At 35.5% G+C, this 24,500-nt stretch overlaps 3 protein-coding genes across 3 annotated transcripts; 1 reads left to right on the forward strand and 2 right to left on the reverse strand.

Annotated features, from left to right (window-relative positions):
• The first annotated feature begins 5,279 nt into the window (after window positions 1–5,279).
• On the forward strand, window positions 5,280–18,661 carry LOC110700560 (pentatricopeptide repeat-containing protein At1g08070, chloroplastic-like). The gene is made up of 4 exons (XM_021878114.1): window positions 5,280–6,608; window position 6,804; window positions 16,320–17,649; window positions 18,576–18,661. The coding sequence occupies exons 1-3, from the start codon at window positions 6,025–6,027 to the stop codon at window positions 17,577–17,579; spliced, it is 1,845 nt and encodes a 614-aa protein (XP_021733806.1). The 5' UTR covers window positions 5,280–6,024; the 3' UTR covers window positions 17,580–17,649; window positions 18,576–18,661.
• A 606-nt stretch (window positions 18,662–19,267) lies between these two features.
• Window positions 19,268–19,729, reverse strand: LOC110700559 (ABC transporter A family member 2-like). Its single transcript, XM_021878113.1, has 2 exons — window positions 19,644–19,729; window positions 19,268–19,530 (listed from the first exon to the last, which is right to left on the reverse strand). Exons 1-2 carry the CDS (start codon window positions 19,707–19,709, stop codon window positions 19,291–19,293), a joined length of 306 nt encoding a protein of 101 aa, XP_021733805.1. The 5' UTR covers window positions 19,710–19,729; the 3' UTR covers window positions 19,268–19,290.
• Window positions 19,730–19,744: 15 nt separating this feature from the next.
• On the reverse strand, window positions 19,745–22,651 carry LOC110700898 (ABC transporter A family member 2-like). Its single transcript, XM_021878479.1, has 8 exons — window positions 22,478–22,651; window positions 21,602–21,719; window positions 21,431–21,507; window positions 21,190–21,279; window positions 20,564–20,707; window positions 20,162–20,443; window positions 19,970–20,050; window positions 19,745–19,771 (listed from the first exon to the last, which is right to left on the reverse strand). Exons 1-8 carry the CDS (start codon window positions 22,649–22,651, stop codon window positions 19,745–19,747), a joined length of 993 nt encoding a protein of 330 aa, XP_021734171.1.
• Between the last annotated feature and the right edge of the window lie 1,849 nt (window positions 22,652–24,500).

Raw genomic sequence — 24,500 nt, forward strand, 5'->3', positions numbered from 1 at the left:
AAACCACTAAACCAATTAACCAAGCAAATATTAAACACACAAAAACATATTAAACACACATAAAATAATCTATACAAAGCTCCAAGCCATTAAAAGTCCACAAACTCCAAATTAGTAAATTACACCACAAAAAACAAAATAAAAAAAATTACAACTTCATCCTATGTATCTCAAGCTCCAATCTCCAATCTTCAAGCTCATCTTCAATTTGTCACATGTAATCATCAACAACGCCACTCGAAGGTTGCTCAATGAGTGGTAATAACTCTACACAACAATTTTTAAAAAGAATATAGAATAAAAAATTAGTTAGAAGTTAAAACTAAATTATGGAAATTAATTAAAAAAAACATAATAACTAATAAAATGTTTTACCTTCTTCAATTCTCTCAATATCTTCAAGATTTTCTTCAACTACTAAAGGACCACGAGTATTTCGCAACCAATCTTGAGCACATATCAAAGCTTCAACCATATTTGATGAAAGTGAGCTACGAAATGGATCAAGTACTCGTCCACCCGTACTAAATGCAGATTCAGACGCTACAGTGGACACGGGAATAGCTAACACATCTTTTGCCATAAGAGCTACTATAGGATATCTTTCCCCACGATTCTTCCACCAATCTAAGGCATCAAAGCTCTTTCCAATAGTGTTAGGTTCTCTTTCATCATTTAGATACTTATCCAAATCACTCTTTTTCTCAAGATTGCTTTGACTTCCTATATCCCTCTCAAATTCAAATTCAGCCATGTCATGCCAATCCTCAAAGCTTTCCAAGTCTGTTGTAGTTAAATCAACCATATTGGATGGACTTGACCCACTTTGTGTTTGTTGAGAGGCATAATGTTCGTACAAAGAATTCAACGCATCCTTAATCTTATCATACAACTCTTTACCCTTATCCAAATCATATTGATCATCAATAGCCCACTTCACATATTGCATCTTTCGCCTTGGATCAAGTACAACATCAACATACAACATCAAATTGATATTATTCACATTTTCCCAATACTTATCATGTTTTCTTTTCATTCCATGGGCCATTAATCTTTCACCAAGTTCACTACTTTCACACTTTCTCTTTATCATCTTTCCAATGGTAACAAGTTCTTGCAAATACACATTAGAAGTAACATATAAGGACCTAGAAAGTCTTAAAGTAGCATCATAAAATATCTTAAGAAAAGGGAGCAACGAAGCAACACGATCCCAATCATCATCAGTTGGAACACCATTAGACTTTGTCAATTCTTCATTAAATTTACCACCATCAGAAGTTTCAAGCAAATCAAAAGCCTTACGATAAATAGAAGCATATTCCAACATCAAGTAAGTTGAGTTCCACCTAGTTTCAACATCTAAGCAAAGATGATGTTTAGACTCAATTTGCTCTTGATTGACACAATTCTTAAAATTCTGTAATCTTGCGGGAGAAGATCTAACAAACCTTACCCCATTTCTTATTATTTTTATTGACTCATCATTTTCTTTCAAACCCTCCCTCACAGTCAAATTGAGAATATGAGATGCACAACGCATATGCACAAATTTTCCCCCCAACACAGCCCCATCTTTCCATCTTTGAAGTCTTCTTCTTATGTATTGAATACCTACATCATTTGAACTAGCATTGTCCACTGTTATAGTCATGACTCTACTAATGCCCCACTCAAGCAAGCATTTTTCTATCCCTTTACCAATAGCCTCACCAGAATGACCGCTAATTAGACAAAAATTTAAGATTTTTTTGTGCAATATCCAATTATCATCTATGAAATGAGCAGTCAAACACATGTAACTCAAGTTTTGACATGATGTCCAAGTATCAGTAGTAAGACAAATGCGAGAAGAAGACTTGGAAAAGTAACTTTTTAGCTTCTTTTTTCCTCTACATATATACGATAACAATCTCTTGCCACGGTAAAACGAGAGGGGAAAACAAATTTAGGTTGTGCAAATGACATGAAATAGAGAAAACCCTCATGCTCACAACATCTAAAAGGTTTCTCATCTATTATGACCATCTTTGCAAATGCTTTTCTACATTCATCTTGCTTAAATTTCCAAAGATCTAATCTACCTTTTCTCCCATTTACAAATGTCCCCGACATATTTTCATCCACACTACCATCTCCCTTAACTTGTTCAGTTTGCTCACTTTGCAAAGAAAGAAGTTTTTGTGATTTATCAATGTTAGGAGGGTATTCTTTGCACCTTTTAAGATGATTTTGCATAACAGTTGTACCACTCTTTGAGTCACCACAAACATCAGTTTCACAATAGTTACATTTAGCCCTCTTATCCCCATCTCTTGTGAATAACAGAAAGTGATCCCAAACCCAAGATCTTTTCTTCTTACCTTTTTTTGGAGCTCTAAGATCATCCGACGCTCTCTCGGTTGGAATTTGCGCCGCCGAATCAGGTGGAACATCTTGTGGCTTTGGTTGTGAAGCATTTGCCGTAGATGTCAATGGATCATCACTTGAGGGGTTAACACTTGAGGGGGTAGTAGTAGCACTCTCCCCTGTCATATCCTCCATAAATCTGTCACTATAAGAGTATGTTAATATGTGAAAGACCATATATGACAACTATTGTTAATAATGAACACCCAAAAAAAGAAAAATTCAGTAGCAGAAAATTATGGCTCCTCCTACAAAGACAAAATCAAATTCCAAAATAACATTTTGAGATCATGATTAAAATACAGAGTCTGCAGCAAACTTCAGACATCAATTTGTTCAATTAGTTATACTAGAAATAAGCATATAAATAGTCTCATCATAGGTAGAACAACTATGACTCAATTGAGACCTTATAACATACAATGTGCATCATAGATAAATCGTTTATAACCGTTACGAACCTGACACTCATCCAACGAACAGTGTGTGCATGCAAGTGATAAAATAATTTGATTCAAGACACATCAAATACTAAATTTTCTAGTAGGCACAATTCTATATTATCATTAAATCTTAAATCAAAGCAAAATTAAATAAGAATTCCCATTTGATTAATTTTTTCTCCAGTTTCAGACATACCCATTTGATTAATTTTAGGAGGGAATCAGAGAACTATTAAGATAAACTAGATTAAAAATTGTTAATTTATGATTTATGCAAATCTAATTGAGAGTCTTGTTGAAGAAGGGGAGTTGAATGAAGTCTCTTTCTCTTTACAAGACGAAAATGAAAAAAACGAAAGAAATCAACAACAGCTCAAAAACAGACTTCCTACATTCAAGATACTCAACAGCATTTCAAGTTTCAGATATACACAAATTAATCAATGGGTGATTCAAAATTTCATATAGCATTCAAGTATTCAAAAAAACCCTAATTTCAGTAAGTTGTGAAATTTGTAAAGAGAGATGGAGTTTTACCTGAGCGAGAAGGAACTTGGAAGCAGTCAAGCATGCGGCGGCCGGCGAGAAGGAATGAGAGTTGAGAGAGGCAGAGAGGGAGGCGACTAAGAATTTGAGAAATCGAGAATGAGAGTCTGAGAGAGACAGAGAGCAGAAGAGGAGGCGACTGAGAAATTGAGAATGAGAAAGAGGGATTGAGGTTTAGTGGTTTACTGGTTTAGACTTTAGTAATGTAGTCAAGATCATGTGGTAAATCCGTAAATTGGTAATACTAGTTAAATAATTCAAAGTATTATGATGATTAAATTTTAAATTCGATCACTTTCAAATTTATTTGGAAAATATGTACTCCGTATTTGTTTAAAAATCAAAACATTATACCCAAAGTTAATTCAATTCATGGGCATCCTTTTAGTTTTATTGATTATTGAATACTTTTAGTTTTATTGATTATTGAATACTCAATAAGGTAGGATGTTAAATTGACTATTCGATTCGGTAAATCGGTAACGATAATCAATGATCACTCTTACTCATCATGATTGAGCGCAATTTATTTCTTGAAATTAATTCTAACTTCTAAGTTTAAGGTTTTTGTTAATTACAGAGTAAATAGATCAGAAGTCATCTTTAAAAAGTACAGTAATAACATACATGATCTGATGATCGTTATATAATTACCATTAACCCCATAATACTCCATATGAATGACAATTAATTTGATTAACTTAAGTATTGAGAATAGCAAGATTTAGTGACCAGGTAGTATTTGGTGTAGACGTGTAGTTGATAAGAGTATCACCTCACGACTTCATGGGTTTCGATTCCTACTGGCTAGGGGTGCTTATGATGCGAGTCGAGTTTTCATTTTAGTGTATACATATGATGATACGAGTACATAAATAACGTTTTATTTATTAATTATTAATATAAAAAAAAAGTTTTTTTATCAAAATAATTTAATTTTTAGTGAATATGATATTATATAAAGGAATTCGAGCTTCTCACGAGCTTTCGAGTCGACTCGTCTCATTAACATTTCGAGTCAAGCTCACTCGAGTCGAGTTTTGACTGAGTCGAGCTCGAGTAGCTCGCGAGTTGTCTCGTCTCATAATCACCCCTACTACTGGATGTGGTTCTTAAAAGCTGGAGGTTCCCTTATCTCCCCCACCCCCTTCCCAAAAGCCTGCTATACGTAACTAAGTTGGTTTACTTGAAAAAGATATTGATCTAGTATGGTCGTTCTCCTTACCCACCAATATAAAACAAAAACTAAAAAAAAAAAAAAAAAAACTTGATATAGTAGGACATAGAGGTGTCATTCAAGTGTTTGGATTCCGTGAAGTTGGATCGAATCTATTTTTTAATTTGAGACATACAAAATTATTATTTCCAAATAAGTCGATATTTGAATTTAATTTTTGTAGATTGTATCAATCGGGTGAATTTTTGACACATTTAGAACTTTTTTTTAGATTAAGGTTTGACACATCTAGACTAGTACACAACAAAAATACATAATTGGAGTTCAAATAGAAAAAAATACATAGTTGGAGTTATGTCGACATAAGTAGAAACAATTTAAATTGAAAAAAGCCCAAGATTAAGGAAAAATAGTGCCCATACAAGTTTACATTTTAGATTTTACTATTTTAGGCCCAAAAAGCCAAGCCCAGCTTAATTTTCGGATATCAATTCGGATACGGATATCCGATATCCGATTTTTTTCGGATATTCGGATATCCGAAATCTGAAAATTTACTATCCGAGTTGGTATCCGATATCCGACTTTTTCGGATCGGATATCCGATCCGAAAAAAAACCGGATCGGATATCCTAAAAAAAACGGATCGGATACGAATCGGATTTTCGGATTTTCGGATATTCGGATTTTCCTGCACAGCCCTAAGGCTATCACGACTCATACATAAGTTATACTTGGAAAAAAAACACGCGAGGGTTTGAAGAATTTTCTTGTACATAGTATCTAAAGTACTCCCTCAGTCCCTGAAAGAACGACCCATTTAGCTTAATTTTAGTCAAAAAAAAATGACCCATTTGTTTTTTCCAACATCTATTCATTTCTATTCCTTTTAAAAATGCCACCTTGACAATCTTGTGTATTTTAATTATATTAACAATACTTTAATCTTATTGACTAATAAAGCATCACATAAATTAGTTCATTATCACATCATGTTTATTAGGCATAGGATAAAGATAAAAACTTACATCTAGGACTTTATCTCTCTAGATATTAATTGCAAATTATTGTTGATTTGTGTTTTCCTATACATTTGTACTTGCAATTAAGTTTCTTAACACCCGCTCATTTATGCGCGCAACCGTCCACTATAAAACTTTAAATGAAGCCGGCTAAATTAACTACTACGTACTTCGGGGACGGAGGGAGTATTATGTATTTGTGTTTCTATCTATTCAAAAAAAAAAAAATGTTTATATTCCTCGTTTACGCGCGCAACCGTCCACTATAAAACTACAAATGACGGCGGCGTGATCACGGCCACATTCTGACGAAGTTCAGCCGTCATATGCTAAATCCTTTCTAACGGCTACATTTCGCCATTGCCAAATTTCAAAAACCTTCCATTTCCAGTTTCAACCTTGTATAAGCAAAAGTACCTTGAAAATGGAGCGCAGTCTTTTGGCTTTTCTGCGCTCTTCTCATCATATAAACCAGCTTAAGCAAATTCATGCTTTGATTATCACCAGATACCCTTTTCTCTCTCCTAATTTTGCTCATAAATTGCTTAATTTGACCCAGTTGAAGTATGCCCGCAAGGTGTTTGATGAAATGCCTAACCCAGATGAACGTTTGTATAATATGTTCATTTCTGCGTATTCTAGGATTGGTTCATACAAAGAAGCAGTGGGTATGTTTTGTTTGATGCGTCGTAATGATAATAATATTACTAGTTATAGTGTTCCACCTGTTTTGAAGTCGTGTTCGGCTTTCTTGATGGTGGGGTTGGGGAAACAAGTTCATTCTTTGATAATTAGTTTCGGGCTCGAGTCGAATTGTTTTGTTCAAACTGCTTTGATGGATTTGTATGCAAGGTCTGGTGATTTGGTATCTGCTAAAATGGTTTTTGATTGTATTTTAGATAGGGACCCTATTACTTATAATTGTTTGATGTCTGGGTACTCCAAATCTAGTGATGTTTTAGCAGCTCGTAGGTTGTTTGATGAAATGCCTGAGAAAAGTATTGTTTCGTGGATGTTGAGCAATTAGGTTTTGATGATTATAAACTAATGATGATTATCTATCTAACGTGTATGTTAAGTTGTGCATAGAAAAAGCAAATTATGCTTGGAACAGGATACAAGGAACCTGAGTAATGACAGGTATATATGTAAGGAACTTGAGCAATATAGGATAAGCAATAGAGGAACAAGAACAACGATAAGTGTTATGGTTGATAAGCATGATGATGGCTAAGGGACCATGAAGGTAACTATGTAAACATGTGTTTACATATGTTAGCTTCATAAGGTAAGTATCCTATACATATATAGGTTATGTATGTGTAGGAGTCTTTTAATTTAGTTTAGTTTTCTTTATTGTTTTTATAAATAAAAAACTAACCTTCTGTTTTACTTTGTTATTCTCAGAAGTTTGCTCAGTTCGTCATCATCAAAAAGGGACAACTTGTTGATCCTTATGAGGTTTTGATGATGATGTTAAGAATTGAGCAAACTTCCATTTAATAAGGATTTTCTAGTGTTGTGATGTTTGCAGGTTCAGTAAGCGTTGAGGGCTGAAGTAGGAATTGAAACAGAGGAACTTTAGAGGATCCATGAGGATACAAGTAAAGTTAGAAGAAGAGTTCCAGAAATGGAACTTCCAGAAGTTTCTTAACAGGAACTTCAAAACGGGTTGTAACGACCTGGTTTCGGTGTAATGCTGGGGAAAACCCTAAGATCCAGAATATATCAAGACTACAGGATTCCAGAACAAGAGTTTCAGAGAAGCAACATGAAGACAGAGAAATAGAAGTATATTGCTCTAGGATTCATGTAAGTATGTTGGACATAAAAGTCGGTCTGGAACAAGTCTATATAGAACCAAGGTGAATTCCAAACAGTCAATGAAATTAGAGTAACTGACTTGTCAGGAACTCAGAGACTGTCAGAGTTCAGGAACCTAATAGGAACTTAAGTATGAACGTCGTTAAAAGTCGGTTTTAATGATATATATATTTACCTTATACGTGCATATCTTTTAGGGATTTGGTTTTACTGAATAAAGATATTTATCTTCTAATAAATCCCTTTTGGAAAAAGATAAGATTGTTTAAAAAGTATTTTAAACAAAAAGATAAGTTTTGAATAAAATCTGATTTTATGCTAAGTTTATCTTATTATTATTGACAGTTTTTATTCTTAACAAAAAGGTATATTTTCGGAAAACTGATTTTTAGAAAATATCTTTTAAACTTATCTTTTCAGAAAATCTATCTTTTTCAAGATGAAATGAATAATTCGAGTGTACTATAAATATGCTCATATGCATTCATTCAAAGTAGAGGCTGACGAAGTGTAGTGGTCGTGCTTAATGGTTTTATCCTTCACCACGAAGCTAAGTCAGTCCTCCTGGTCAAAGTTCCTATCAGGTTTTTGGTTACAATACGTCTAGTGAGTTCCAGACAGATCTTGAGTGTTCAACATATTAGTTTTATCTCTTTATTCATAGATATGTATTTAGGGATATTCAGTGAACTCTTGTAATGGGGAATTAATAAGGGTTTGAGTGAACTCTTGTATTAGGGTGAGAACTTGAGTGAGTTCTTTGTATGTAGAGAAGGCTTTGAGTGAAGCTTGAGAGAAAGAGAAAGAGTAAGGTTTTGAGTGAAGTCTTGAGTGAGAAGAGAGGTCTTTGAGGGAAGATTTCAAGCTGCAACTATTAGAGGGAATAGTTGTTGGGGATATGAGTTCGTTGAGGAACTCGGTAGAGGCTCAAGTTCCTCATAGGTTGTAACAGAGTCGTTGGCCTATTTTAGTGGAATGTTTTGAGTCAAAATCCCTTTGGGTCGAGGTTTTTCACTTCCTATTTGGCCTAGGAAGTTTTCCTCGTAAAATCTCTCTTGCACTATTTCTCTATTGCGTTAAGTTTCTTTTAATTCCGCAAAAAGTGACTAGCAATCTCCATACTACAATTCACCCCCCCTCTTGTAGTATATCATCCGAAATAACAATTGGTATCAGAGCCGGTGCTCTTGATAAACCGGGCAACCCCGAGGAGCAAGTTCCAGGCTAGGATGGATACCTACAAGGAATGCAGCGAATGGAACTCAACCCTAGAACGTTCCCAATACCACGTGAAGACCAAAGTCTGCTTGTGAAGCAGATTTGATTCAAAGATGAACATCTTTGAGGTAAGTGTCTCGTCTTTGAAGTCTTGATTATATATGTGTACAAGTTCCTTGTAGTATTTCTAGTTAAATTTTGGATTTTGTTTTGAAAGTTTGCAAATCAATTTTGTGTAACCTCAAATCTGATTTATAGAGTGAAAAGTATTTGTCAAATTTACAAATTGATTTATTTTTAAAGAATCGGTTTACTGGAAATAGTTCAAGGAACGTATTATGTAGAATTATGCATATTTGGTCTCTTGGAACCTAGATTACCCCTGTATGGAAACTTAATTCTTTGGGCAAGGTAATGAACGTATATTTTGAATATTTGCCAAAGAATGACCTTATCATGTGTATGTGTTTTTCTGAATATTTATTATGTAGACACATGGTGTTTATTGTTAGTAAAGATAGTTGGTTTAACCGTAGTTGTTTTAATTATGGATTATTGATGTCTATTACTAACATGAAGGTACCTAATATAAATTGGGTAACCAAAGCCAAAAGATGACCGATTTTGCAGGCTAAGTGAGTGGAGACAACTTATTAATAATGATGATCTTTGGTTGTTTGTATATAAGCAATTATGTGCAAATTCCTCTCACTAGAAAGCCTTTATAAGAGGTTTGTAGTAGGTGAAGCGACAGTGGATAAGTGTGTAAGTCGCCTATACATCTCTCTGTAAATATTGGTCATGTGCTTTTAGTATGTATTAATCCTTCACAAAGTCCTATTGAAATTCAATTCCCTAATATTATGAAGGTTATTTGTGAATGGATGAAAAGAGAAGTTGTTTGGATGTTTATAATGTATATCATGACAAACTAACTTCTCTTCTAGCTTTGTGCAAGTTATTAATGATTGTTTTGTAGGTTTGTCCATTGAGACAAATTGGTGCGCAAAAGTTTGTTCCATTAGGAGCTCAGTGCTTAAATTGGTTGGAACTTGGTAAACTTGGAATGATAAAACGAATTAGGGATACAGGAATAACAAAGCTTCTATATCAAGGTGCTATAGGAGTTAGCGTATACGTTCCTGTAAAGATTCTTGTTCAAGTTCCAGTTAAGTTCTTATTATTCAAAGTTCCTTGGAACAAAGCATTAATTCCTGTAGCAGACTCTTATGAAGGATGATGAGCTAAGATGATTATATTTGACTTCGTGTTAGAAATTCATCATTTCGTTGATGGAACGACATCTAAAAGGGAGTATTCTTACAGGAACTTTATGTTTTAACACTTTTATGCTTTAGGTTTTATCTACCTCTTTTGACTAACCTACTGACATTTTAAAGGCACAAAGGAATCTCTTGGGTTGTGAACTTTCATGTTATATCTTTTGAATGATAATATGAGGGACTTTGACAAGGTGTTGAAGAATTTGAGATTTAATCAACACGTTCCTCTACCCAAGATACAATGGTCTAAAGGACCAGAAGGACATGTTCCAACTTTATGTCAAAAGGAACATGGAAGAGTCGAAGGTTTATAATAGGAGGGAACTCGCATTATCTCGACAGCGAAGTTCCAAAAGAGATGATGATAGCCAAATCAAGGTATCTCTTTCTATAAACCTACAATGGAAGAACTTTGACTTATAATACTAACACGAAAGGTAAAATTTCTACAGAACAGGAAGTTAGTAAGTCAAGTTCCTATCCCATTGTGAATATCTTTCTTGTCGAGTTTTTAATGCACATTCTGGTTTTCAATTGCTTGTAACTCTAGTTGTTTCATGGCTTCAATAAGACATCATCAATAAAGAGTGGAAATGTCACATATGAAGGGAATCAAAAAGGGAACACATCATTTGTGGATCTCAAGGTGATTCCTAACAACAACCTGACATTTCTAGGTTTTATTGAAGATGAGATACTTCTATGCTTCAAACTGTGAACATGTAAACCTTTTCATGCTTGATAAACCTAGTAGGAACTCGATAATAGGTATATGTATATGTAAGTTCCAAACAGGTTAAGATCGAGAAGCATGAGAATCAAACACATGTTACATTCTCTGTCAACATCAGGTATATGGTAAGCAACACTAATCCATTGGATCTTAGTAATATGAATATGTTTACCATGTGATATGTAGAGACTAATTGAAAGATATGTCTTGTTTATAAGTAATGAAAGCAAATGAATACTTGGTTAATTTTCTTAACAGAAGAGATGATGAACTGTTTGTTGAAAGTCTTTTCTATCACAGGGTATGTGGCTAAGCGTTCATCATTTATGAAGGTATAGATCTAAAAATGGAACCTAGTTCCAGTAATTGTTGATGTTTGTTGCAGGAACACAGGATTGACAACAAGTTTCCAACTTTGAATCATGAAAGACACGGAGAAAACAAAGTTATATGCTAATGGTCTTTGCAGGTTCTTTGGAATAGTTTTCAATGTCTCTTGCTACATCATCAACACTGAAGCAATAGATCTTTGATGAACAAGACACCCTATGTTCCACTTAGGGATGTTTGATGATATAAGTTCCAAGGCGATTTATCCATAAACGCCTAGACTAGTAAAACATAAAGAGTCAACACTATCATGGTTAATGTGCAATAAATGAACATATTTTGAGACTGACAGGTTTGTTCCCATCAAACAGGTTATAAAAGATGAACTCATGTGTTCTTGAAGAACTAACGGAGTTCCTAATAAAGAAATATGTCACTAAGGATAACAGCAAGGGCTAGCTACATATGTTGAGGAACTTTGAGATGTTAAGTTCAAACTCATGCAACAAAGGTCAATGAACTCAATACAAGAAAGCAAGTTCCAACAAAGTTCCAGAGCTAAGATAATATTTGTTCCGACCAGCAATATCTCAACAAACTATGGAACTAAAGTGTTTTTCATGCATATATATAACCAAAGGGAAAACCTCAACAACCAAGGATCTGAGAAGAGCCCGAGATATCAATCGAAAAGGATGGACTTTATAACTCATAGTTGTATAAAAGATAAGTCTGTTTTTAAGGTTGATGTAAACATGTAATTGGTTGTTATCAGGTTAGATGTGCAGCAGGAACTTAATAAGCTTAAAAAGAAGAAGATGCATGTCACATCCTGAACCTATTCTAGAACACCTAAAAAGGGTCGGAGATTAAAAAAGGTGTTCTGGCAAAAGCTTGTTGAGTAAGGCACGTGAATGGAACAAGGCCAGGTTGGTTCTTAAAAGAAACAACCAATACAAAGGTATGTATTGTCTTTAAGGAACTTGTTGCGTGTGTAGCTAGACTTGAAGCAAATTGAATAATATTTGTTCTTGCTGTTTATATGGGATTAGAGTTGTACCACATGGATGTCATGTATGTCTTGATATGAATTTTTGTAGACGTCTATGTGGAACATACTCTAGGATAGAATCCTATCCAAGTTCCTTCTTGAAAATTGAGTTTTAAAAGTATCAATTTTTGTTTTCAAGATTAACTGAGTTATTATTAGTACTTGTTTACATTGATATATCTCTGGTACTACTAACGAGCCATTGTGAATTGGTTTTTGCTAATTTATGATAAGAAAATATATTTGTAAGATTAACCACTGACAATGGAACTTGAGTTAGAAGTGGAAGTTCATATTAGATTCGAGATCATCAAGGAACATAACAACCACTTCAAGAACTCCAAGGTAAGCCATCATACTCAACCAATGCTTTAAAGTTATATTTTTACTGGTAAGAGACTACATAAGATATAAGTTCCTTTTCACATGTCGGCATTAGATGAATTGAATTAATATTTTTTTGGTATGAATGCAATATGTGAATTTGTGAATTGATTCTCTTATGGTCTTGTCTTGATTTGTCATATTCTTGTTTATTGCTTAATGGAACAAGACTTGATGAAACATAACACGAGTATAAAGTATTTTTTCCCATAAGTTATGTCAAGCTGGGGTTCCTATGTTATACTTAAAGTAAAGAATATGCGCTTATTTTTTATGTGTCACACTTAGTTCTTGTGTTGTAAAAGACATACTCACTTGCCTAAGAGTATTAGAGGTCTCATAATAGAACTATGGGTGCTGTCAAACACGAAGTTCCTAAGTTGTCAAAGGAACAATGGAAGAAACTTTGATGGAACAAGACAGGTAAGTTCCCAGACCGTTTGTAACTCACTTGTTTAAATTTCAGAGGGAACTAACCTATCTTTTAGCCAACTTTCAAGCATCTACGCCATATATCTTCGATCGCAACATTATTCTACAACTCTAAGTTGTGTGTCCGTGTTGCATATACTTTAATTGTCCCATATTTAGAAAATCGAAGATTCTTATTAACCCAATTCAATTTCCTCTTTCCGTTCACACACTTTTACTTTTTATTCTTAATTCCCATGTGCTCTAAGTTTGTTCACCATCTTTTTATGGTTCAATGAAACGTGAAAAAGGGTGATTACATGTTGAGGGGGAAGTTGAAGAAAAAGAAAGAAGTAAGTACTTGAAAAGGAAGAAGAATGGTAAGGGACTCAGGGGGAATAAGGTAGGAACCAAGAATTCAAAATGGTTCAGATCTGGTTGTGGAACTCAAGTGTATGAGTAAATATTCTCTTCATTAATTTAAAATGTGTTATACTAGGAAATCATGCAAAATTTGTGTAATGACACCCTTTGAAAAAAAAAAGAGAAAGAAAAGGAAAAAGGGTGGTCAAATATTTAATTTCCTGGGTATCTATATATGAAGAATGTTGACTATGTTGATGTCGTGTACTCGTATACTTGGTGAGCTAGTGAAGGAACAATAATAAACGACGAAGGAACTTGATTATGATGAAACTGAAATCTATTTAAGTTCCAGTATGGAGAATGTTCCTCAAAGAAGTTGGTGGTTAAGGTAAGGGAACTTGGTTATCAATTGGCAAGATGAATATGTGTTGTGTTCAATAGGAGATTCAAGAGTTTGAGATAAAGTACAATGTGGCGGTTCTCATCTCAAAAGGTTTAAACGAAGAGCACAAATTCCACTTCACGTTCCCTCTACTTATTTTGTTCCATATGCTTCTTTATATATCCTTTAAGCTTGCGCTTTAATTGGTCTATTCATGCAATCCATTTCTAACTTTTTAGCTCTGATCTTTACTTGAATTTTAACTTCTTATTTGTCAAGTTCAATTAAGGGTTTTGAAGTTGGGCCTTTGGATTGTGAGTTGGAAGTTAGTGTGGAAATGGTATCCGTGTTTGAAAAGTGAGTACCTTGAGGCTTTTAGGAACAACAAGTGTTTAACTAGTATATACTTACTTATTATATGGTGGTAGGTGTGACATATGACTTTAAGTGCATATAAGTTACGAAAAACAAACGTGTGGAACAATACCCTTTTTGATAATGACAAAAGGGGGAAGAATATGTATGATGCTTATGGTATGCAGTAATTAAGTCTAAAGTTATTACATCATGATTGTTGAAAGTATTTATATATTGATAAATGATGTGTATTGCTAAGTTCCTAACTATTAAGTTCTTGTGTATGTTCTTAACTTGTTTAAATGTTATTTCCTTGAAAAACTAAGGGGGAATAAATGTACAACGATTATCCTTTAATATGTGATGAGCATCAATAGTTTGTCATCATCAAAAAGGGGGAAATTGTTGAGCAATTAGGTTTTGATGATTATAAACTAATGATGATTATCTATCTAACGTGTATGTTAAGTTGTGCATAGAAAAAGCAAATTATGCTTGGAACAGGATACAAGGAACCCGAGTAATGACAGGTATATATGTAAGGAACTTGAGCAATATAGGATAAGCAATAGAGGAACAAGAACAACGATAAGTGTTATGGTTGATAAGCATGATGATGGCTAAGGGACCATGAAGGTAACTATGTAAACATGTGTTTACATATGTTAGCTTCATAAGGTAAGTATCCTATACATATATAGGTTATGTATGTGTAGGAGTCTTTTAATTTAGTTTAGTTTTCTTTATTGTTTTTATAAATAAAAAACTAACCTTCTGTTTTACTTTGTTATTCTCAGAAGTTTGCTCAGTTCGTCATCATCAAAAAGGGACAACTTGTTGATCCTTATGAGGTTTTGATGATGATGTTAAGAATTGAGCAAACTTCCATTTAATAAGGATTTTCTAGTGTTGTGATGTTTGCAGGTTCAGTAAGCGTTGAGGGCTGAAGTAGGAATTGAAACAGAGGAACTTTAGAGGATCCATGAGGATACAAGTAAAGTTAGAAGAAGAGTTCCAGAAATGGAACTTCCAGAAGTTTCTTAACAGGAACTTCAAAACGGGTTGTAACGACCTGGTTTCGGTGTAATGCTGGGGAAAACCCTAAGATCCAGAATATATCAAGACTACAGGATTCCAGAACAAGAGTTTCAGAGAAGCAACATGAAGACAGAGAAATAGAAGTATATTGCTCTAGGATTCATGTAAGTATGTTGGACATAAAAGTCGGTCTGGAACAAGTCTATATAGAACCAAGGTGAATTCCAAACAGTCAATGAAATTAGAGTAACTGACTTGTCAGGAACTCAGAGACTGTCAGAGTTCAGGAACCTAATAGGAACTTAAGTATGAACGTCGTTAAAAGTCGGTTTTAATGATATATATATTTACCTTATACGTGCATATCTTTTAGGGATTTGGTTTTACTGAATAAAGATATTTATCTTCTAATAAATCCCTTTTGGAAAAAGATAAGATTGTTTAAAAAGTATTTTAAACAAAAAGATAAGTTTTGAATAAAATCTGATTTTATGCTAAGTTTATCTTATTATTATTGACAGTTTTTATTCTTAACAAAAAGGTATATTTTCGGAAAACTGATTTTTAGAAAATATCTTTTAAACTTATCTTTTCAGAAAATCTATCTTTTTCAAGATGAAATGAATAATTCGAGTGTACTATAAATATGCTCATATGCATTCATTCAAAGTAGAGGCTGACGAAGTGTAGTGGTCGTGCTTAATGGTTTTATCCTTCACCACGAAGCTAAGTCAGTCCTCCTGGTCAAAGTTCCTATCAGGTTTTTGGTTACAATACGTCTAGTGAGTTCCAGACAGATCTTGAGTGTTCAACATATTAGTTTTATCTCTTTATTCATAGATATGTATTTAGGGATATTCAGTGAACTCTTGTAATGGGGAATTAATAAGGGTTTGAGTGAACTCTTGTATTAGGGTGAGAACTTGAGTGAGTTCTTTGTATGTAGAGAAGGCTTTGAGTGAAGCTTGAGAGAAAGAGAAAGAGTAAGGTTTTGAGTGAAGTCTTGAGTGAGAAGAGAGGTCTTTGAGGGAAGATTTCAAGCTGCAACTATTAGAGGGAATAGTTGTTGGGGATATGAGTTCGTTGAGGAACTCGGTAGAGGCTCAAGTTCCTCATAGGTTGTAACAGAGTCGTTGGCCTATTTTAGTGGAATGTTTTGAGTCAAAATCCCTTTGGGTCGAGGTTTTTCACTTCCTATTTGGCCTAGGAAGTTTTCCTCGTAAAATCTCTCTTGCACTATTTCTCTATTGCGTTAAGTTTCTTTTAATTCCGCAAAAAGTGACTAGCAATCTCCATACTACAATTCACCCCCCCTCTTGTAGTATATCATCCGAAATAACAGTGGAATACGATGATTTCCTGCTATGCTCATAGTGGTGATCATCAGGAAGCTTTGAGAATATTTGAAATGATGCAAGAGGATAATTCTCAAGCTAATGAATTTACTGTGGCAACTGTGCTCTCTATCTGTGGTAGCCTGGGAGATCTAGAATGGGGTTTGAGACTCAAGAAGTATGTTGATGATAATAATATGTTTTCTAACATGATAGTGTCGACTGCATTAATGGAGATGTTTGTAAAATGTGGGGCTGTTCCTGAAGCTCGGCAAGTGTTTGATCGCATGAATGAGAGGGATATTATTACGTGGGGTTCTATGATTGCTGGTTATGCCCAAAATGGAAGCGCTATTGAGGCTTTGGAACTGTTCAAATGTATGACAAATGAGAAAATTAAGCCAAATGATGTAACTCTGGTAAGTGTCTTATCAGCTTGTGCTCAATTAGGTTCTGTAGAAACAGGTGAACAGATTAAAAAGTACATAGAAACTGAAGGGTTGGACTCGAACATGTATGTTGCTTCGTCATTGTTGTGTATGTATTCGAGGTGTGGAAGTATAAAGAAGGCTTGGCAAGTCTTCAATCAGATGCCTGAGAAAGATGTTGTATCCTGGAACTCTATGATTACCGGGCTTGCTTTTAATGGTTATGCTAAGGATGCTATTATTCTTTTCGAAAGAATGATAAAAACCAATGTTAGGCCAGATGGTGCTACATTTGGTTCACTACTAACAGCATGCACCCATGCTGGCCTAGTTGACCTGGGTCTTAAACTCTTCCACAGCATGCATTCAGAGTATGATATTGTCCCTGAAGTGGAGCATTATGCATGCATTGTTGACCTATTTTGTAGATGTGGAAGACTTAATGAGGCTTATGAATTCATATGTCAGATGAAGAAGCCAAATGTTGTAATTTGGGGCACGTTACTTAGTGCTTGCAGAATTCATTCTTATACTGAGCTTGCGGAGGTAGCATTGACAAAGTTGCTAGAGTTGGAACCTGAGAATTCAGGCAATTATATCCTTCTTTCAAACATATATGCCCATAAAGGAAGATGGCAAGACAATCTAAGAATAAGAAACACGCTGAGAGAGAAAAAAGTACAGAAAATTGCAGCATATAGTTGGATCGAACTAGAGGATGGGATGCATAGATTTCTAGTTGCTGACTCATTGCACCCTAGATGTAGTGAGATCTATGATGTGGCTGTTGGCTTGGCTATGGTTTCATCGGATGAGACGGAGAATTATTTTGAATATTAGCTTATATCAATTTTGAAGATTGGAGCACCCATCAGCAAAGCTTGATTGGAGATTGTACAGCTTTGATATTGTAAGTTTTAATTACACTTTTGTTAAGCAGCCTTTATAATGAAATAAAGTACTTATAGCTTTTTATTTTCTGAAGTATGGTTATTTCTTATGGTTTTTATTTTTTTCCGTGGTGGTGATGGTGGGATATGGTAGGCTTCTAGGTGTTTCTTCACTTTGATTAATTAGTTCAGTTGGTGGAGCTTTGGCTTAAGTTTTCTAAAGTTAAACAGTACTTATATGCCTATACGGCATTGGTATATTACCAATTTACCACTGCTCCAATCAAATATACGTATAAAGTTTTGTAGCTGTAACATTTTATTACTGGAACAGTTCTGGGTTCCGAGAAGCATGAGTGCAATTGTGTACAATTTGCAAGTAATTTAATAGGATGGTCAAAGCATCAGCGATAGACTTCAAGATATGTCTGTTTTTTCCACATAATTTGCACGATTTTTACTCTCACATAGTCAATTCGTCAATTCAGGAGAACAACGGTTAAGTATGGACTTGTAATGTATGAGATATTGTGCACACATACCTAGATAATTTACTTGCCTTTTATGTCTGTATTACGTAATGTATCATGGCATTCATAATTCATTCTCTCTCCATTTGTCTCTTCTTATGAAGCGTTAAAACATCAGATAGTGAATCAGCAATCTGATGTTTTGTATACATTTATTTTCTATTAATATCCTTCTACCCAGGTTGCTTTTTAAGTTACTTTACAAAATCATATGGTTGCTTTTGAAGTTAGATATAGTAGATCCAATTTTTTGAGCCCAACTGTTTCTTGTTAGGACAAAATAGAATTCATATTTCTGGAAAGAGATGATACCAAGCAATTTAAAGTTTAGACAGGGGATATAGGATGAGGTTTTCTGTCAGCTTTCATTCATTTAAACTTGATTGTGGCATTTTTATGTGACTTCCCTGCTACAGGTTTTGACATATTGAATTAGTTCCTGAAGGAAGCTGTCTAAGCAAAATTTTTGGAGATGATATAAGAGATTATGGTCTACTCTGATGAGGTAAATTTCATTTAGCTTGATAACTTGCTCTTCTGCTGCATGTTAATTTACAAGTTTTGAGAATTTGTTTTATTGCACTTCAAGTCTTCAAGTTTTCCCCAACTTAAGTAGAGATTTTATTTCATCATAATATGTTGTTGGTTTAGTTACCCATTGCATATTAAGAGTGATAAACTATCTCTTATCTAGAAGTTCAAAATTTTAGGGAGGATGATTTAATAATTCTAAGGCGATGAATATTCCTTAATTTGACATAGATTGGTGGCTATAGGTATATAAATATATTTCCTGATCTGAGGTTCTTAACATGGAATCAACTAAATGATGTACCATTATGCGAAGACCATTATGTAACAAATCACCTATTATAGTTCCTTTTTTGAAGAATGGGGTTTTATCTTTTATGTGAATATGGTGGGTTTGGGAAGTGTTACAGAATAAAGGTGAAAATCAAAGTCCTTCCATTATAAATCAAATATTTACAAGGGGAAAAAAAAAACTATCTTCTAACCTTCTTATCTATTTTCTGTTTTCAAACATATGATACAAAATTGAATACAAGTGTTCTTGTTTGATAAATCTGAGTTAATTTTCAAAGCTAAAATAGGAAAATCTGACTTTAATTACTAGGTAAAAGATACATCAGAAACTTGGCTAGGATGAATGACAATTCCTTGAAGTTCTGTAGCTGTTGACTTGGGGATATTTAAATTTAGGCCAGAAGGTATAGGTTTCTCGGGTGAGTGGCCCAATATTTCAGGAGCACCTGAATCATCTTCTCCCCAGTACACTTCCACCATAGTTCCCTGCGGATTCTCAGCAGACTCTGTTCCTGGGATCCCAACAAACCTTGCTCCCATGGGTATCTGCATGTACATTGTCAGTTAAAATAGGGAACAATTCACTAGTAAAGCCTGCCTGGTTTTTCTCCTTGAAAGTATAGTATTCTAAAGGGTTTATGTTAGCATAATGTGCTTACCTGTATCGAGGCACCAGATGTCAGACTCAGAGTTACGAATCTTTCCTCTGATGCAGCACTTTCCATCTCTTCCTGTTTAGCAATATTAAGAAAAACTTCTTCTAGAGTTGCAAGGCCAAGCTGGATATCTGTTATACCAAATTCACTTTGTCTATCTTGGACCTCACCAAAAGCTTTCTGAATTAATCAAAATCATGGATAAGAATTAGAATAGGGATATGAGTTCATCATCCGTACTTTAGAATTCTTCTTGCTAAACATGTATGTAGGGTAGATGTCAGCATTCTATGTTCTATGACGACTAGTCGGGCTTGCTGAGTGTTTACCTTTAATAGTGGCTCTTTTTCATGGGGAATTATGTAGGTAGTATATAACTTAGTCTCCTCTATGGGCTCAACATCCAATTGCTGCCATGGTAGCATCAAATAGCATGTTAAGAGTGCAAAGTGCGAAACAATGGGTGGGTTGAAGAACATTTTGGATCTGGAAAGCTACTCTAGTCCAACTTAGCGACTTACCCTTTTAAACAACTGCTTCAACTCCTCTCGGCTTCTGTCACCTGTTTCGCCTACATTTTTGTCGAAGTTCATATTAGCAACAAAGCCTGTCCCAAATCGCATTTTTAATCGAATTGGTGTTCCTATACAACGTAGTCTTCCTTTTGCCATGATCCCTATAAGATCACTTAGAACATCTGCTTCTTCCATTGAGTGAGTTGTTAGAACAATGGCTCGCCCTCTTTTTGAACTTTCTATGATGTCCCAGACATGTCTTCTAGTAAGTGGATCCATACCAGTAGTCTAAAAACTCAAATATTAGCCCACTATACTGACTGTAGTTACCTGTTCTTGTGGAATTTGAACAAGCAGGAAATAGAAGCTAGGCCAGAAATAATTTTTTTTTTAAAAAAACTCCTGTACCGGTTCATCAAGAATCACCAACTTTGGGTCACCAATAAGGGCTGCTGCAACACTGAGACGTCTTCTCATGCCTCCACTATAACTACCAGACCGGACTTTAGCTGATTTAGCCAGCTGCACATCTTCTAGTAATTTGTGAACAATCTGGTTGTGATCAAAGCTTTAGACAAAGGTTCTTAATAAAAAATGAGAAGAGGGGGGGGGGGGGGGGGGGGGGGGGGGGGGGGGGGGGGGGGGGGGGGGGAGGAGGTGAGTTGGGTACATGGAGGTTCAATCAATTTCATGATACGTATATACATAGCTTATAATAACAAATTACTAAGCAAAAAACAAAAGAAATATTACAGACATTTTGGCAACAATAATGTGATTAATAATTTAATACAACATAGTCAACATTTAGTAAGAAAATTTGTGAGAGATTTTACATATTAGTCTTGAGTTATTGAAGCATTTATATGAACTTGGATACTTCGGTGGATGTTAAAAAATCTTTTTACTTAAAGCTTTTAAATCTTCAGCTAATTGATATCAGTTTTCATATGAATGCTTATGATCTTTTTTGTACACAAAGATGAGATATGTCACAAAAAACTTTGATCTATATTGCTATATTGGGTACTTACTGTTGGGATGGAATCAGGATTTAGGCCTTTTATGTTGCAAAAAAGTTCAAGGTGCTCTTCACCACTTAATACACTCCAGAGGATATCAAACTGCAGGATTTTATTGGATGTAAAAAAGTCAGTTTATTTATCCTCAAGAATGTAGCAGTAGAAACTAGAAAGTGAAAGAGTTTAAACATTTACTAGGATTGTTGAATTGATAAACATAAAATACAAAGGAGAAGAGGATTTAGAAAAATACCTGAGGACATACTCCTATAATTTTTCGGATATTGGACATTCCAACAGAACTTCGAACGGAATGATCATAGATTAATGCTGTCAGCCATATGATGTCAGTCAAGTGATTATAGGTGTGTATAAATAAGGAATTGGAAGAAGCAAGGTTATGAAATTAATAAAGCTATATTACCGTCCCCTCCACTCACTGGTGTTATACCAGTCAAGCAGCTGATAGTTGTGATCTTTCCAGCCCCATTATGCCCCAGGAGGCAAAAGAGCTGATCTTTAGGGAAGTTGACCCATAAGCCCTACAAAATATGAGACATGAAGCAAAAAATAGAAAATTTAAAATGGTAGCTACCTTTTACATTTCCACAGGATTTAATTTTTTGTTTTTGGAAAATAATATAATGTTATTAGGCAACACCCCCCCCCCCCCCCAACAAAGACATGAAAGATAGAAGCTCAATAAGAATGTGCATGCTTCTGTATGACTCAGGAACATAATTGTTTTGGATGGGAAACTGAAGTATCCATCACTCATGTTTAGATGTGAAAACAGGGAGGGAAGAAGAGACTGGGAGGAACCGTATCTCTCTAGTTAGGAGTATTTGGAAGAAAATTGCAGTCCCACTTCTCTCCCCTCTTTCTTTCTGTCATTTAATTTATTATCCATGATTGATGATATTTGTTATATAGATGAAATGCTTCAAGAGGGGGGGGGGGTTTAAATTTAGTATGAAACTTGCTAGTCACTTTTTGTACAATTTAAAGGAACTTAACACTAGTAAAGAAACAATGCAAGGGAGATTTTACGATAAAAACTTCCCTTAGGCCTAATAGGATGTGAAAAACCTTGACCCCAAGGAATTTAGACTCAAACTTCCCAGTCAATTAGGCCAACTACTTTGTTACAACCTATAAAGAACTTGAGCCTCTAATGAGTTCCTCAACAAACTCATGTTCCCAACAACTATCCCCTTTAATAGTTGCAGCCTTGCAGCTCTAGAACTTCCCTCTGTCTTGAATCAAGACTTTACTCTACTACAGTATACTTCCAAAGTACCTTAACAGAATGGAATGGAGGAGATATCTTTAACTTCTTATCCAGTTTTCCTGGGTAAGTCTTGACTAGGCCGCGTATCTGAACTGCTACATCTGGATCCACCTTACCATCATCCATAAATTTTTTTATCTTGTTTTCTTCTTTAAGGACATCTTCATCATCTGGCGTGATCATCTCAGGTTTTGGAAGCCAACTTGTACCGCCAAAAAAGCCACTGTCTGAAACATTAAAAATTAAGTTGATGGATGAAGTATTATAAGTAGCAATTCACAACAAATCACTACCTCCGTCCTATAATAACGTTCATCTTCTTCCTTTAATTTTCACATTTCACTTAAATAGTTAAATCATTCCCAAAATCCCAAGCTGTTCAATTCACAACAAATCACTACCTCTGTCCTATAATAACGTGCTCACTTTCCTGTTTAGTTGGTCTGAAATTAGTTTGCTCCTTTTTATAAAAGCCATTGATCCACTATTGTATTACCACTCTCCTTCCACAACTAAAAGACATTGCTCATCACTGCCTTGGTAGCCTGCTTACTGCACACAGTTGATTTAGAAGGTGTGCCATGTCAGCAATCCGAAGACTCAAGCATTCTTGCCAAGTCATCAATCCGAGCATAGCATTACGAGTCAGCTGGAGTTCTAACAAATTCTGTTATGCAATATAACAGAATTTGTCCTGTTCTGTAACAAACTTGTTGTGCGACAGCGGAAGCAAAGGTCGTAAACAAACAAGAAAACAATAAAGAAATTCAATGCAAACAATAAGAACAACACCAAGAATTTACGTGGTTCACTATCGATGTGATAGCTACGTCCACGGGCACCGAGATCGAATGATTTCACTATAAACTGCAAAGATTACAAAGATGATTCTTGTATTTCTCAAGAACGGCTCTCACTCTCTCTCTCTTAACCCTAATACTAATATTAGGGAGGTTTTATATTAATCCCTAAAATAAAAGATACTTGGGCAAAAAGATAACATAAAAGATAACTTTAAATCGTAAAATCCGCGTCTCCGCATTTTTCCTTCTCCGCCCGGTCAGACCGGGCAAGGTCTGCCCGATCGGGCGCGAGAAGAAAACTCCATACGAATGCTTCAACGTATCCAACCCCCACCGCCCGGTCAGACCGGGCAAGGTCTGCCCGATCGGGCGAAGGCTCGCCCGGTCGGGCGAAGGCTCGCCCGGTCGGGCGCGAGAGCAGCTTCTTCAACGAATTTGCCAGGCACCTCTTCTTCTTCCGCCCGGTCAGACCGGGCAATGTCCGCCCGATCGGGCGGACAAAGCTACGAAGTACGAGTCACCTAATATACTTATCAACAATCTCCACCTTGACGAGAACTCGTAGTCAGCAAACGACCCCATCAAGACATAGTGAAAAAACATCTCAAGCCAAACCCGATGCAGGACTCATGCATAAGCCATACATCCCGATAAGTCTTCAACCAAGACCCATCACATACTCGTCTCCAAGTATAACAACTCATAATGCTCCACCTGCATCACAAGCCCCGGGCAAGCTCCACCTTAATGCCAACACACCTACACCAGGAGCTCCCCAACTTCGCCCCTCAGGGCCTACTACATCACGTAGTAATCAATATTTAGCAAGTCTAAGCAATGTTTAAACTTGCTAAACGGAACAGGCTTAGTGAAGAAATCAGCCGGGTTGTCAGCAGTCCCAATCTTCTTCACCTTAATCCTCTTGTCAGTACGCAAGAAATGATACCTGACATCAATGTGCTTCGTCCGATCATGGTGTACTTGATCTTTAGCTAAGCAAATCGCACTTAGACTATCACAATACACTGTAGCAAAATCCTGTGCAATACCCAGTTCACCTACTAGGCCTTTGAGCCAAATAGACTCCTTAGCTGCAGAAGTTAGAGCCATATACTCAGCTTCAGTAGTTGACAACGTAACTGATGACTGCAATGTAGACTTCCAACTAACCACAGAACCACCCAAAGTGAACACATAACCAGTCACAGACCTCCTGGTATCCACATCAG

Source organism: Chenopodium quinoa, unplaced genomic scaffold (genome assembly GCF_001683475.1).
Source record: "Chenopodium quinoa cultivar QQ74 unplaced genomic scaffold, ASM168347v1, whole genome shotgun sequence".
NCBI classification, from domain to species: Eukaryota; Viridiplantae; Streptophyta; class Magnoliopsida; order Caryophyllales; family Amaranthaceae; genus Chenopodium; species Chenopodium quinoa.

Excerpts from the sequence above, each read along its gene's own strand:
- LOC110700560 (XM_021878114.1), top strand. The coding sequence starts at position 6,025 with ATGGAGCGCAGTCTTTTGGCTTTTCTGCGCTCTTCTCATCATATAAAC.
- LOC110700559 (XM_021878113.1), bottom strand. The coding sequence starts at position 19,709 with ATGGAAAGTGCTGCATCAGAGGAAAGATTCGTAACTCTGAGTCTGACA. Across the intron at positions 19,531-19,643 it reads CATCTGGTGCCTCGATACAG|ATACCCATGGGAGCAAGGTT; the intron begins GTAAGCACATTA and ends ATGTACATGCAG.
- LOC110700898 (XM_021878479.1), bottom strand. The coding sequence starts at position 22,651 with ATGATCACGCCAGATGATGAAGATGTCCTTAAAGAAGAAAACAAGATA. Across the intron at positions 21,280-21,430 it reads TTATAGGAGTATGTCCTCAG|TTTGATATCCTCTGGAGTGT; the intron begins GTATTTTTCTAA and ends AAAATCCTGCAG. Across the intron at positions 20,708-21,189 it reads ATCCTGATTCCATCCCAACA|ATTGTTCACAAATTACTAGA; the intron begins GTAAGTACCCAA and ends GATCACAACCAG.